We start from the raw sequence: 16,074 nt of genomic DNA, 5'->3' as shown, positions 1-16,074 counted from the left end.
CAGGGGGCAGACATGCATCCCTAAATGGTTCAAATTATTTGGTCTGTCTTCAGGAGGGCAGAGGTTGGCCTCTTCGCCTCAGAAGACAACTTTCAATGCCCAATCTACTTTTCAAGACAGCGAGATGCCCTGGCCCATAATTGGCACAGCGCCCGCCTGTATGCCTTCCCCTCGGTGGCTCTGCTTCCTCAGGTCATTAGACTGGTCAAAGAAGTCAGATGCTCAGTCCTTCTGGTGGCCCCACTCTGGAGGAATCAGATGTGCTTCCCCTAGTTGATTCAGCTGCTATTGGCAGCCCTTTGGCCGATACCACTGAGGGAGGACCTTCTCTTGCAAGCGAAGGGCATGATTTGGCATAAAATGGTTTGAGTGACACCTTAATCACTCTGATAACCCAAACTCACAGATTGGCAGCCAAGCAAAGCATTATATTCCCTTGGGACTTCACAGCACCAGAGCCATGTTTGGCCCATTAACGGGAGTCTTTGCAGCTCCCCGCGAGTGTAACTAATACCATTTTGGAGGCTAGAGCTCCGTTTACAAGATGTCTTTATGCCCTTAAATGGTCAGTGTTCTTGACTGGTGTGCAGCACGGGACGAGGACCCGTCCTCTTGTGAAGTGTCCAACATGCTAAGCTTTCTACAAGAGCTGTTGGATAAGGGGTGCACCCCTTCCACACTCAAAGTGTATGTGGCAGCCATCGCGGCGAATCATTCTCTCGTGGCTGGCCAGTCAGTCGGCAGAAACGACTTAGTCGTTAAGTTTCTGAGGGGAATTCGGAGATCGAATCCACCTCGCCCTCATACTGTGCCGACTTGGGACTTATCTATAGTCCTCAGGGCCCTATTGGGCCCTCCCTTTGAGCCACTCTGGTCAGTCGACTTGCGGCCCCTGTCGCTTAAGACTGCCCTCCTTTTGGCTTTAGGGGTGAACTGCAAGCACTGTCAGTCGGTGCTTCCTGTCGTGAGTTTGGGCCTAATGACTGCAGAGTCATCCTCAAACTGAGATATGGCTATGTGCTGAAAGTGCTTTCCACTCCGCTTAGAGCACAAGTCATCACCCTTTTAGCGCTCCCCAATCCAGATGGTGAGCAGGGTCCCAATCCACTCTGCCCAGTTTGGGCTCTTAGAGTGTATGTTGAGCGCTCTGACCTGTTTAGACACTCAGAGCAGCTCTTTGAGTGCTTCGGAGGCCAGCGCTATAGGGCTGCTGGTTAAGAAGCAGAGACTTTCTCACTGAATAGTGGATGCTATAGCCTTGGCTTACGCCTCAGAGGGCGTGCAGTGCCCTATATGTGTGATTTACAAATTATTTACAAATTATAATAATATAAAATAATAATAATATAAAAATTTTAATTATACAAATTATTATTAATGTTATTTATTTTTAAATATGTATGCATAATTAGATTTTTTTAATCATGTTGTCATAACACAATAGATGTAGTCTTATGTAAGCTTCTTTATGTTTAGAGAGATACAGTGGTAAACTGTAGAAATTAATCATAATTACACTAATATTCAATACCTGAAAATAACAAATCCAAACATAATTCAGATCTGGATTACAAATATTTTTGCTATCTCTTTGTGCTTTTTCACTCAAATGTCCATACTGTATATAGGTCATTTGGTGAAATTTGATATTGACAATTTGGAGACAATTTGGAGACTGTCAATAGCACATCAAGCTCTGTTGCAGCTAAGCCAATTGATTTGAACTCTGTGCTCCTTACAGCACACATATACTCAAGAGCACAAGATATTCAGCGGGATCATGGATGGTTGTGACATCTGTCACTACTCTGGTGCTACTAACCGGATTTGTGGAACACGAGGAGGTTTGAGGATGTTATTGACCTTTTCGACAACCATATGCAGATTTTGACAGTTTACCCACCTGTTAATTTATAATTTATGTACTGTAAGTGTCGTCTCATCCGCCACTCCAGGGGCGGGCAGGTAGATGTGGGACAGAGTGAATGTGTGTGACTTCAGTGGAAATGAACAGCCACCATTTTATTCTCCATATCATGTGTCATGGCTTCTACTTTAATTCATGCGTATAGTAGCTCAATTAATAGAGAATACTGCTTACAACACCACCAGGGTTCGATTCCCTGGGAATGTATATCTCAAATGCAATATAATTTGCTTTGGGTTAAAGTGTCTGCCAAACTTAAATGATACTCCATTTCCACACTCAGAAAACAAGGTATCATCACAAATAACAGTAGCTTGGCAAGAACCTCTGTCTGGATACACGCCCATCATCTGAAGCCGAAGTTATCGAGTTGTTATTCATACCAGCCAAAAACCACCTTCTCATTTCAATAAACAAGAAACCCACACAGAAAGAACCACAAGAACATTTGTGTCACACTGGACAACGATTTGTTATTTGTGACCTCTAACATAATAATCACAATCAAGACACCTTCCGACATCTTCCGACCTTTTCTTACCAGAGAAACTGCTCAAATTCTGGTGCAGACTCTGGTCTGCTTTCATTTTAACTACTGTAAATCAGTCCTGGCATATGCAATCAAACCTCAACGACTCATCCGGAATCCTTCTCGACCTTCCCAATCAAAATCGATTCAACATTTCCAAGTACTCCCGCGTCAAACCTCTGCTGCGCTTCCTCTGCTGATTCCAACTTGTCCTAATGTACAGGGCAGTCAATGGTCAAGCACCCTCCTACATCCAGTCCAAGAAACCATCTGCGGCAACTCAAATAACTTTGAACAAACAGCCAAGCAAGATTTGTAAACAATGTCTCTTTTGTCATGAAGTTTAAATGGTGCATGCAAACTGGACATGTTTTACAGTGGATATTTGAAATGATTTTAAATGATTTGGATATTTATTTTTTTATTTATTTAGTAGTGAAAAGGTTTATTTTTTTTAAAAGAAAGTAGTACATTTATTTAGCAAGGATGCGTTAAATTGATCACAAGTAACAGTAAAGACATTTATTATGTTAAAAAGGTAAAAAAAATTATATTTTAAATATAAATTACAATAATATAAATGTTGTAAAATATTAATAATTATCATATTAGAGTGATTTATTATGAATCATGTAAAGCAGAAGAAGGAAAAGACTTGAAATTCAGATCTGCCATAATAAATTACATTTTAAATTATAATAAAGTGGAAAACAGTTGTTTTTAATTATAACAATTATTTAAAATATTTTAGTTTTTACTGTATTTTTAACCAAACAAATTCAGCTTTGGTGATCATAAGAGATTTATTTCAAAAACATTCACAATTTGACCTCAAATTTGTGTTTATATACACAGAATAATTAGTGATTTATGTTTTATTAATGAACGAAAATTAAATTAAATTAATATCTACTTAATTTAAATTGTATTTAATCAATATTATATAATTAATATTAATAATATTAACTAATGTTATATAATTATTAAAATAATAATAATAATAATAATAGTTTAACTTCAATATAAACCTCATGAGTGTCAAGATGAAAAATTCACAATACAATATTTTTATGTTGAAAAATGTATTAACATCTACATTAATTTACATCTACATTAAACATGAATAATTATGTTTATTGAATGAATATGTGTATAACAATATACTTTCTACTTTACGGCTTCACAACTTTACATTGAGCCATTCATTCCAAACATTTGACATCATGCACATCTTGCCATTGACCCAAATAAAATGTCCCCTGCCTGATTCTCACCAACTGTTGATCAAAAAAATAAAAGTGATATTCTCAACAGAAAAGGTTGGAGGTCGTTTACCTCTCCAGCTGAAGAATTTACAAGGAGCAGTGAGAAGATTGTTTTCGCACACATTAAGTCAGATGTGCCTTTATAATGCAATCAGTAGACATATAATCATTCCTGCTCCGCATGAGCACTTTTGGGAAAACAGTGCATCAAAGGAAGAGCTCTGGACTATAGAGCAGTTAGGTCACGTCCCTCTTTTCCGCACTCTCTTCTGTCCCTCTCTGTCTCTCTCTCTCTCTCTCTCTCAGTGTATAGCGCTGTATTGATTGCTGCATTTAGCTGAGTTTAGCATGCTTTTAAAATCATCCCAACTCTAAGGCCCAAGAGATGCTTTACTCTTCTGAACACGTCACACTTATTCCTACCACATCCGTCTGTATTTACAGGCATACCGATTTTTAAGGACGACTAATAATGGAAGGAGCATTTTGACGAGCATTTTGTATTCTTTTCTTATTGAATCGATTAACTGGAATTGAAGCGGCTTCTGCATTTTTTGCTAAATGTGAGTGATCTAAATGATTTGCCTTTGTTTAAAGGAATATATATGATTAAATTGCAGCTAAATGGATTTAACTTGTTAAATTGTGGTCTTCTTTGTAGCTTATTCTAGCCATGAAAAGGAAGACATGAAAGAGACTGTCTGGCTAAAATGTAGCTAAGTTAGAGACTGTCTGGCTGAAATGTAAAGCAACCAACCACAGTTTGTTTTGTTTTTATGTTGTTCAGGGGTGGGGTTATATGAAATACATATTGCATTCACTGTACACTGTAAAAAATATTTGTAATTTTGACAGAAAAATCTGTAAGAATGCTCAGTTACTACCATATATAGTGAGAAACTGTAAATGGTTTAACATTGCATTATATGTAAGTTTACAGTAAAATACAATAAATTATTTTTGCAAACAAAAACTATGAATTAACATAAAAATTCAGCAAAAGGACATTAACAGAAGTCCCTGTGTGACACATGGTTGATTATATTTTACATAAATAATTTTGTTTCTGTCATTAGTAATGTACTTTAGGGTGTTGTGTGTTTTTAAATCAGTAATTAAAAAAAAAAGAATTTAAATCAGTAAATCCAACATTCAACAGTCCTTTAATATATACTTTCATATTTTGTACCTTTAATATACACTGACAACCTCCATAAAAAAAAAACTAAAAAGAAAAACTTGTGGTAAAGAGAAAGCTACATGAAGAATCAACAATCATAACAAAATTAGAGAAACATTAATTTAACAACAAGATGCAACATAAAACATTAATGACAACAAAAACTATTAGTATTTACAAAAACAATTAATAAACACAATTATTTGATTGAAATGCCATCAAATATAAGCTGTGGCAGGGAATTCTGGATATGCCAGTTTATGTTTTTCACTGCAAATTATACAACGACTTGTTCTTTTAGACTTCCAAAAACTGTACATTTCACAGTATTTTAGTGTTAAATTATTTAAAATGATGTAAAATGTAAGGTTAGATTTATTACAGTTTTTCACCATTATTCAAGTTTTTATATAGTAAGGAAACTTACCATTAACCAATTTACAGTTTTCTTTTTTTTTACTGTAGAATTTTTAGTCTATCACAGATCAAATTGCTTTATTTTACAGTGCAGGAATGGCAATAACACACAGACATCAAATGATACCCAAGCATAAACCCTCAAAATTTTAAATATTTAATAAATTAACCTGCAAGGATCAGAGGGAAAGTAAAAGGATAGTTCACCCAAAAATGAAATTAAATGTTGCCATCATTTACTCACCCCCGGAGCTGCTTCCGTTTACAACAGTGAGCACAAGCTAAATTAAATTGATTATTAAGTTTTAAATATGGTTATTTTTCTTACAAAAATGCATCGATTTGCTACAGGATGCCTTTGTTCACCCCTCTGAGCTAGGAATGGCAATAACACACAGACATCAAATGATACCCAAGCATAAACCCTCAAAATTTTAAATATTTAATAAATGAACCTGCAAGGATCACAGGGAAAGTAAAAGGATAGTTCACCCAAAAATGAAATTAAATGTTGCCATCATTTACTCACCCCCGGAGCTGCTTCCGTTTACAACAGTGAGCACAAGCTAAATTAAATTGATTATTAAGTTTTAAATATGGTTATTTTTCATACAAAAATGCATCGATTCGCTACAGGATGCCTTTGTTCACCCCTCTGAGCCGTGTGAGACACTTTTTTATTATGGATGGATGCACTTTATTTCACTTATTTTGGACTGAAGCACTGCAACACCTGCTGAGTGGCATTAAACAGCTTGGAAGATCAAAGACAATTTTTTATATAACTTCGACTGGATTTGTCTGAAAGAAGAAAGTCATATACACCTAGGATGCCTTGAGGGTGAGTAATTCATGGGCTAATTTTAATTTTAATTTAACTAACCTTTTAAGTTGTTCCAAACCTATATAAATTTCTTTCTTCTGCTGAACACAAAAGAAGATATTTTTAAGAACGTTAGTAACCAAACAGTTTCTGGACTTCATACTATGGAAGTCAAAGGCAACCTGTAGTCTTCAAAATATCTTCTTTTGTGTTCAACATTAAAAAGAAACTTATACAGGTTTGGAACAACTTCAGGATAAGTAAACGATGACAGAATTTAAATTTTTGGGTGAACTATGCAATTAACTATCCAAGTAAAATCCAATTTTGCGGAATTCTGTTGCATGTGAGCAGATTCTATGTGGGCCTGGCAAAGATGGTGAATATCTAATGATATGATCTCATCACCTATCAGGACTGACATCCACCATCGTCCTGTTGTTCTTTTTTCTTCATCAAACTTTATTTACAACATCTGTTGTAAATGTGTTTCTTGGAAAAATCTCTGCATTGTTGCTGGGCAGTGTCTCAGCAAAATTACCTCTAATTACCTGCAGCCAGGACATTATCATAACCTTAACAATCAGGACAAATGGTGCTAAAAGAGGAGAAAAAAAACTATCTGGCTGTGGCTTCAGCTATTGTGGGAAAATGGCCTCTGGAATGTCTCCAAATAGGCTTGGCAGTAAAATGTATTGTAAAGGCACGACTTCCTCCTAATGCCTTTGAAGGGGTATTATGCATTCATTAGACAGTCTGCCATCCCGCGATGATCTGAGCCAAGTGAATAAAGGAAAGTGGAACGCAGAATCTGTTATGGCGAGGGTAAGGTGACTTAGAACAAGAGCGGATAAGATGTTACAGCATCTGCTTTCAGTCGTCGACTGTTACTTACGCACAGAGGGAGTCTGCTGTCAGAGCGAGAGCGCAGCAGGACACTAGGACACATACTTTGAGGATCAATGATAGCATGGCACGGTGACAACGATTCTCAGGTGTCTTGAAAACATTCTGAAATGTCAGCCAAGTGTCTTTGTATTACAACAATATCAGTGTAAATCATTACTCACGGCTAAATGGACATACTGACCCAGAGGAGGATTTTATTGCTCAGGAGTTGCTCTTTCATTGCACAGGAGATGTTTAGTACCTTGCCTAATATTTTCCCCTAAAGAAACTGAAACAAATGATAACTTTTGACATGCAGTAAGCATATAGAGCTATGAAAAAAATGCGGATATAGTGCATTTAACTTAATTTTAAGAGAATAAAAAAACAACAACATTTGAATTCATATTGATGTGACAGTTTTGTAACATTGAATATATAATAGTTATTGGATGGTTATTTTTTTTTTATTGGTTAATCTTTAAAAACACTAATGATTTAATGATAAATATACTCCTCAGCAATTCACCAAACACATTTTCTTTCATAATGTACATTATAATATTGCAATGCCTAAATTCACTTGTAGCATTTAAAAAAATTGATTTTAGTTTTTAGTGTTTTCTTTTTAATAAATACATAAATAAATACATTATTTTTCAAATAACAGTCCAGTGTTATTTTAGTATCATTGAGATACTATTATAGATTTGGTTAATATTTTAAATTAGATTTTATTTTTATATTGTCTGTATTCATGTTAATTTTAGTAATTTTGTTGAGTTTTTGTTGTTTTTAAATGCCTATATAGGTTTTTTTATTTCTTTTTATTTTATTTTTTATTTCAGTTTTGGTTTGAGTTATTTTAGTTAAACTAAATTAAATTTAAACTAAGTAAAATGTAAAAAAAATGTTGCCTTTAAAAACTCGTTGAAGAAATATAAGTTACATTTTTTTTGTTTTATTTCAGTTAACATTTTTTTTTTATGGTTTTAGCTTTAGTTTTAGTTAGCTATAATGAACACATTAAATATCAGTCATTTATCAGTTACCATCCACAATTTCTATGGTCACACACTACAGGAAGTTGAATTGGAATTATAGGAAGTGAAATTTACTGAATTACAATGAAGTGCAACAGTGTCTGCACACTTTTTTCAGCAGTCCTGGTTGTGGAACTATTTTTTCCATTAATTTTTCACATAGATAGCCTTTGTTGATAAGTCATGAACAAATCCAGCTATGAGGTAATGATTTTGTAGGTAATGATTTTGTTCAAATATTTGTAGTATATAGTAAAATCTAGTATACTGTATATAGTAGTATTGTACAGTAGTTAATATAATAGTTTGAGAATCAACATGCTATGGATTAAAAGCTTCGCATCAAAATGTGTAAAGGTGCAGACTCTCTTTCAGTTTTTTATGTTCACAACTTATTTTTCAGAAGCCGGGAGGATGCTAACTGTGAACTATTGCAGTGGTTCTCAAGTGGTTTTGCTTGAGGACTCTCCATTTACTTTTACATTGAAGACCAAGAGACAATTCAACACAATATCAAAACTGTTTAGCAAGAAAATGTCCTTAAAATTGGACAATGCAATTGATTAATATTACCATGAAACACATAAACCCAACAATGAGTGCAATTATTAACAGGCTGAATAGGTTTCTTAACTTCTCTTGAATTTCAATGGTTTTAAGGCCTCAGCAGTCAGTAATTCACCGCACAAAAATCTAACGTAGCATTAGTTCTGGCAGGTCACGTTAGTCAAGCTCGCATCAGCTGACTCTCAGCTGATCCCCATCAACCTATGGGAATACGACAGCATTAGGTGCATTCGACTTCATGCAGCACTGCGCAGATCGATCGCAATCTGACTTGAAGCAGTGCATGCCGGTTAGTAATTTTGTCCGATTTGACGCCACGTCACTGTCACGTGTGGCATCAAAGCACCACGAGAGTGTTTCGAGAGCAGCCGGCTGACTCAGCTGGCACAGTTTCTCCAGAGCGGCTGCAGGAGCGTTGATGACAACACAGCAGTTTCACGATTGGCCAGATTCACCGCATAACAACTATCACGTGTGTTTCGGGTTTATTCTAACCTTTTAAATTCCAATAATAGCCACAAATTTGTGTTTTTAGAACAGTAAAAGATTTTACAGTAAAATATTGTTTACTGTGGTCGCAATGTTATATTGAGTCGCGTTTATCATAAAACACTGATGAAAGCATATATTCCCCCACTTTATTAGTATTGAAATTGTATTTATTTTCAATGATCTTTATTCTTGAACAGATGGCGATGTATTAAGCAGTATATAATCAGTATATATCTGTTGCTCCTGAAAACATTTCTGAAACGTCTGTATATTTGACAAATATTGCATTTAATTCACTTCATCTGTGATAGAGTATGCAAACATCCCGCGAGCGTCACTAACGTGAGCAGAAAGTGTCCGGCTTGATGGCTCCGTTTTCAACTCCGCCCCCAACTGCAAGCGGCTACTCTCGTTGACTGCCGTCTGTAGCCGTGCTTCAAGTCGAACATACCTGTTCATATATAAGGTCCCTCAGTATTATCAGCAGTTTACGCATTGCTCAATAGCTAATTACCCTCCTCCATCCCCAGCACCTCCTCTGTCAGTCAGGATTCAGCCTTCTGATTCTCCTTTGAATCAGACTAATTCTAAAATGTGTACATAAAATTATTGAACTTTAACGATATCTGCAATTCGTTTATGTTGGTTCTGTTCTGTTTACCCTGGGGGGTTATTGCTGCTCTCCCTGCTCTCATCCATGCTAGGCTGCATGGATGCGCAGGGAGTTCTTGCCACAGAACCATACCGCCAATCCAAACTGTATGCTAATTGTCAATCATCTTTGACAATAGTGGTCCTAACAGAACACACTGTGGTCGACACGAATAATTTTTGTGCACATGAGCCCATATTTAATCACATTCATTTTTTTTCTTGTGTACACTCTTAAAAATAAGGGTTCTTTTTTGGCATCAATGGTTCCATGAAGAACCTTTAACATCAATGGAATCTTTCCATTCCATAGGTTCTTTATAATGGAAAAACTATTTTTTTTGGTTATTCAAACCAGTTCTTTGCACAATTCCTCTTTTAGGAACTGATCACTGAAAGGTTCTTTGGGAAACAAAAAATGGTTCTTCTATGGCATCACTGTGAAACACCCTTTTAGTTACACTAGAATTTTTTGTGTTTTGCATTATTTTTTCTCTGCTGTTCATGAAAGACCTGCAGTTCACCGCTTGAGAGCCTCTGACCCAGAGGTCCTGCTGCCCAAGAGGGCAAGAGATTTAAATGATTGTTCCGCCCTTTCTAGCAAAGTCAGGAGAGCGTTGAATCTGACAAACAGGATGTCACCTGCTCAGGTATCCTGTCAGAGCTCTGAAGATTCCAGCACTTCAGTTGTTCCACAGGCATTGGCATTCTCTTCTACCGTGGCGTCCAGGGATGCTTAGAAAATGCAGCAGCTAAAATTGTATTCCATCGTAATACGTTCCATCAACCGAAATGGGACATTCACTCGCTGGAACATATCGACCAGCAGGGCTTGTTTTTCCCCCACGGACATCATCTTTTTTATTACATTCTGTCCCTAATGAGAGCATTGCTCTCTGCTGCCGTATGCCATTCCTGTCCCACAATCCAATACGGCTGTATGGTTGTTCAGGTCATACAGGGAAGACAAATTAAGGAACTTTTCTTAATTTTTGTTCAGATGAATCTGAAAAAAACAAAAAACAAAAACCTTTCCTCGTTTTCATATTCCCCGGGTAACACAACTCGCAAAAAGTGGTATTACATCTTATAATTTTAGAATGATGATTAATAATGTATATGGGAGAGATATGATTATTGGATCATGTGCTTATTATTATATGTTCAAGAGTTTGCATTGTTTAACTTTAAAATGCATTGAAATAAAGACTAAAATGTTTAAATTCAGTACATTCAGTTTTAATGTGTTATTATTTTCTGAAAAAAGTACCAAAGCAGCTTACCACAGGATTTTTTGCTAACACTTTATAATAACTTTCATTTATAAATCATTAACACACATAGGGTACAACGGGGCTAAAGGCCCACCTTAAGAAAAAATTTGCTATTCACTGCGCCTAAAATATATAATTGCAGAAAAAATATATACGTTGTATAGAACATTAATGGAGCAACATATTTTGTGTAAAAATAAATCATTCAAGTTGTTTATTTTGTTTAAAAATCTTATAAATTTATGAGGTGGCAAGATGGGCCTTTTACCCCACACATGGGGTAAAAGGCTCACGGTATTGGTACAAATACTTCAGCTAAAATAGTTTTTTTTAAATAATCTAAGTTAATACTTGTTAAAAACAATTACTTTAGCAAAATTTTTACTATTTTCTGCTTATTTTGAAAAATGAAAGAATACATTTTTGTTCAATAAATATACTGTCATTAAAATGTAAATATAAAAATATATTTTAAAATACAGACGCAAAACTCATTTTAATAAGTAAAGATTCTGAAAGTATTGAAGGAGATCCAATAATAATGGAATATATACACTGAACAAAATTATAAACGGAACACTTTTGTTTTTGCAGTAGCTGTCCGGGTGGCTGGTCTCAGACGGTCTTGGAGGTGAAGATGCTGGATGTGGAGGTCCTGGGCTGGTGTGGTTACACGTGGTCTGAAGTTGTGAGGCTGGTTGGATGTAATGCCAAATTCTCTGAAACGCCTTTGGAGATGGCTTATGGTAGAGAAATTAACATTAAATTCACGGGCAACAGCTCTGGTGGACATTCCTGCAGTCAGCATGCCAATTGCACGCTCCCTCAAAACTTGCAACATCTGTGGCATTGTGCTGTGTGATAAAACTGCACATTTTAGAGTGGCCTTTTATTGTGGCCAGCCTAAGTCACACCTGTGCAATAATCATGCTGTCTAATCAGCATCTTGATATGCCACACCTGTGAGGTGGATGGATTATCTCGGCAAAGGAGAAGTGCTCACTAACACAGATTTAGACAGATTTGTGAACAATATTTGAGAGAAATATGCCTTTTGTGTACATAGAAAAAGTCTTAGACCTTTGAGTTCAGCTCATGAAAAATGGGGGCAAAAACAAAAGTGTTGCGTTTATCATTTTGTTCAGTGTATTTACAGTAGTAACCAAATAATATTTTATTATATGATATGATTAATATCATGTTTTTAAATATGATGTTTTCATTCTAAACATGGTGATAATATATAATAAGGACACCCAACATAATATAAGAAATTTACCATCTGAATCTATATAGGTTTTATCATGTTAATTACTGTGCCTTTAGCCCCAACAACAGGGGCGCTTTTTACCCCAAATACCATACTTTTACATATTCTTTCGTTACTTAAAAACTGTTGCTTTAATTATCTTAAACAAAACTGAAAATCATAAAGACCTTTGTCTCAAAATATATGCATTCATTTTAGTGATTCTCATTTGCTACTTAAATCTACAACATTAAAAAAACCCATAAAATATTAGATCAAGTAAGCACAGAATCAACTTTGCGCTGCTGCGCGCGATCGCGTCAAGGATCAGACAAAAATACACGTGCATCTTGAAAAGCGAATATTTTGGAAAGTGATACGCCGCGTTTTTGTGCCATCTAGTGGTTTAGATGAAAATAATATCAAAGGCGCCTTTTACCACGGGGCGCTTTCAGCCCCGATGTACCAAAATGCTATAATAGCTCGTTAGTTAATATATATTCACATAGCTACAAATATGAGATAATGTGCTTGTTAATGTTTACTAATGAACTTATTAAAAATTACCTAATGATTAACATATGATTATTTCATGTAAATTGAAATGCTTATAAATGTCAGTAAACATTCAGGTCATATGATCTTCATTTGTTGGTCTTTGTTTGTGGTGTAGACACCTATTTACACATCTTAACAAATAATATATTAATTATTTGTTGATGTTTTTGCAGTACCCAAACTAAAGTGGAAACTATTCATCATTTGCAAATGTTTATAAATGTTTACTAATCATTAATACCTTTATGAGCAGTCATCTCAATGGCAAAAAGTGTCCTGAAAGAGTCCAGTTGTGTAATGTAACGAAGTAATAATACAAGTATTTTTTGGGAGTATCTGTACTCTGAATACTAGGATAGCAAAGTACACTAAAGGAGGTATTGACATCCCGTGGTAACTAGGATTTACACAAGCTTCAGTCTGGATCCAGAACACCTGAGAAGAGATGATGCCAACCCCTCAGAGGACCTCAGATGATGCCAACCCTGAAACAACATACAGAACTACCACATTTTGCTATAAGTTTGATTGCATCATTTAGTAATTGCTGTTAATAGTGGTCATCGTCTGTTTGATTACGTCTTTAATTGATTACGTCTTTAATTGATTTTAAAAACGATCAATTATTTAATAAAGAATGAATGAAAAATGCTTAATCCTTAAAATGCTTTAAAAGGTTTAAAAGTTTACATAGAGCCTTTATAATGCACGAAAGGATCTTTATAGTAGAAAAATGTTCTTCAGATGAATGTTTTTCAAACTAACAAAAAATACTTCTTTCTATTCACTGAAAGGTTCTTTGGGGAACCAAAAATGGTTCTTCTACGGAATTGCTGCAAAAGACATAAACAAAACCAAAGGTAAAATAAAAAATAAAATAAAAAATTAGATTAAATATGGGTTTACTTGACCAAATATGGTTTAACTGTTATTTTTTTTGTAATGAATAACATAATCCAATCTAGTTGTTGCCAGTTTCTCATTTTCATGTAATAAATAACTAACTAAAACTGGAAAAATTAAAAACAAACAAGCAGACAACTAATTTCAACTATAAATGGAAAACGAAAATATAAAAATAAAAAAGAATCTCAATTATTCTAAAATTACACTGTTATAGATCACAGATATCCTGAATGAAAGTATCAAAATAGGACTATTTTAGTTACTTTTGGATTACCTTATGGTTACATATGCAAATGAAAAAAGAAGCGAACAATGTCAATTAGATTAATATCTCTCAAAATATATTTTGAAATAATGTTTCTACTTGAAAAGACTTTTCAACAACAACAACAACAACAGCAAAAAATTAACTGGAAAATATTTAACATTTCGAAATAAATTCAGCTGCATTGAAAGAACTTCAGTGCTTTTTACTGAAAACAGATAAATCATTATACCCCTTTAGAAAAGCCTCAAAAAGGTTCGTTTTTTTATGCAAGATTATTGGACAGTTCCTACTCTTAACACATCTCACATACATCTTAGACAATTATCTTTCTTGCTTTCATGATATGCAATCAAAGCGCTGGCTTCTGGCGGAAGAGAGTGAGGGAAGAGAAGGGAAGGGAGATGGTTTCGTTGTCTGTCTGGGTTTGTGTGCATTTAAATGGAGAGGGTCAAAGAAAGTTCATAGACAGTTGTGGGGTGGAATTAATACTGTCTGCATATGCGTCTGCTCCCTTTGCGCTTGACATGAATTAGTGTTTGAATATCATTGGCCTTTCGCTATATGCTGTTTCCTTACACAATCATGATCAGAACCCGTGCAGTTTCTGTTCTTGCTGTTACAAATGATGAATAAGAGAATGTTTTAACAGAAGCATGATTTTAAAAAGACAATGGCACACATAACAAGGGAAATCTGAGCATTTACTTAATAACAAAATTACAAGTATATTATAATTATATGATTATATGTATCATATTATTATCACTTTAAAACTGTTAAAGCTAAACGTTGAAATTAAATAAACGTTGTCTGAAATCAATTAAACAACATACTTTTTTTCATCTAGTTGCTAAGGCAACATTTTTCATTTTAATTTAGCTCAACTTGATGCAGTGTTGTTTTAGTATCACTGAGATATTATTATGGTTTTTGTTAAAATGTTGAATTTGATTTGATTTTTATATTTTCTGCTTTCATGTTAACTTAAGTTTTAAGTTTTGTTTTGTTGTATTTTTGTTGTGTATTTCTGACATTTGTATTAGTTTTTGTTGTTGTCTATGTAGTTTTTATTCATTTTTATTTCAGTTTTATTTTAGTAAATCAAGTTAAACTAAATGAAAATGAGAAATGTCTTGGAAAATAGCTAAAATAAAATAAGTGTACGTTTTTTAACAACCCTCTACATTGCGAGTAAATCACTTGCATATGCGACTAAATCTTCACTCTGGGCGACTAAATGATGTCTAATATTAGCCACTGGCTGATAAATTCTCACCAGTGTGTGAGTTGGAGGCTAAGTATTTTCACTTGCCGAACACTCTCTGACTGAGCTTTTCAGAGTTTCACTCTCCGTCAACCGATCTGTGATATTTTTCAGGTCATCTGAATGGATGTGCAGCGCCCCTGTATTTGACGTACCGTAAACTCTAGTGTAACGGTGCTCGCCGTAGCTTTGTCTCACACACGCAGAGAGAGAGAGAGAGAGAGAGAGAGAGAGATCCGCTAATGGCGCAGGCCCCGACGCCCGCCATTCCCCCTCTCTTTTTTCCTCCTTTTTCTTCCGCTCCCGGAACTGTCCCTAGCGCGAGCATGCCTCCGCTAATGACACAGGCCCTGATGCCCGTCATTCCCCCTCTCTTTCCCCCTTCCTATTCCGTCCCCGGAATTGCCCCAAGCATGAGCGTGCCTCCGCAAGCGGTTCCGGCGACTACCTTTCCACTTCCCCTCGCTCGCTCTTCCTTCTCACTTTCTTCCGCCACGCCTCTACCCACCCCTCCGAACGCCCTCGCCTTGGAACCACCCCCCGTGGCCAGCAACATCAGGACACAGATCTTGGCAGGTGCGGATGTAGATATTTTTTCCCTTTTGTCACCAATTTCACCCTTGTCTACAGATCGCCAAATCGACTGCGGAGGATTTTCTGTCACTTTAAAAAACACAGCTCACAACCCATCACGTATTTCATCATTTACCAAATTCACGATCACTTTCACCCATTACATAGAAGTCATCTGCACTGTTTTTCCTCACAGGAGA

General features: G+C 35.6%; 1 protein-coding gene across 1 annotated transcript in view; it reads left to right on the top strand.

The window, feature by feature from the left end:
* Nucleotides 1–15,575: 15,575 nt before the first annotated feature.
* The window catches only part of LOC107602779 (protocadherin-15-like), a 7,329-nt gene continuing 6,830 nt past the window's right edge, over nucleotides 15,576–16,074 (top strand). The window contains exon 1 of the mRNA XM_016295352.1: nucleotides 15,576–15,877. Within this exon, the coding sequence (XP_016150838.1) occupies nucleotides 15,628–15,877 (250 nt within the window). The 5' untranslated portion in view covers nucleotides 15,576–15,627. The remainder of the gene's footprint in view (nucleotides 15,878–16,074) is intronic.

Source organism: Sinocyclocheilus grahami, unplaced genomic scaffold, assembly GCF_001515645.1.
Source record: "Sinocyclocheilus grahami isolate Dianchi unplaced genomic scaffold, SAMN03320097.WGS_v1.1 scaffold335.1, whole genome shotgun sequence".
Lineage (NCBI taxonomy): Eukaryota > Metazoa > Chordata > Actinopteri > Cypriniformes > Cyprinidae > Sinocyclocheilus > Sinocyclocheilus grahami.
The sequence above is the reverse complement of the archived record's forward strand: the minus strand, read 5'-3'. Positions and strand labels throughout refer to the sequence as shown.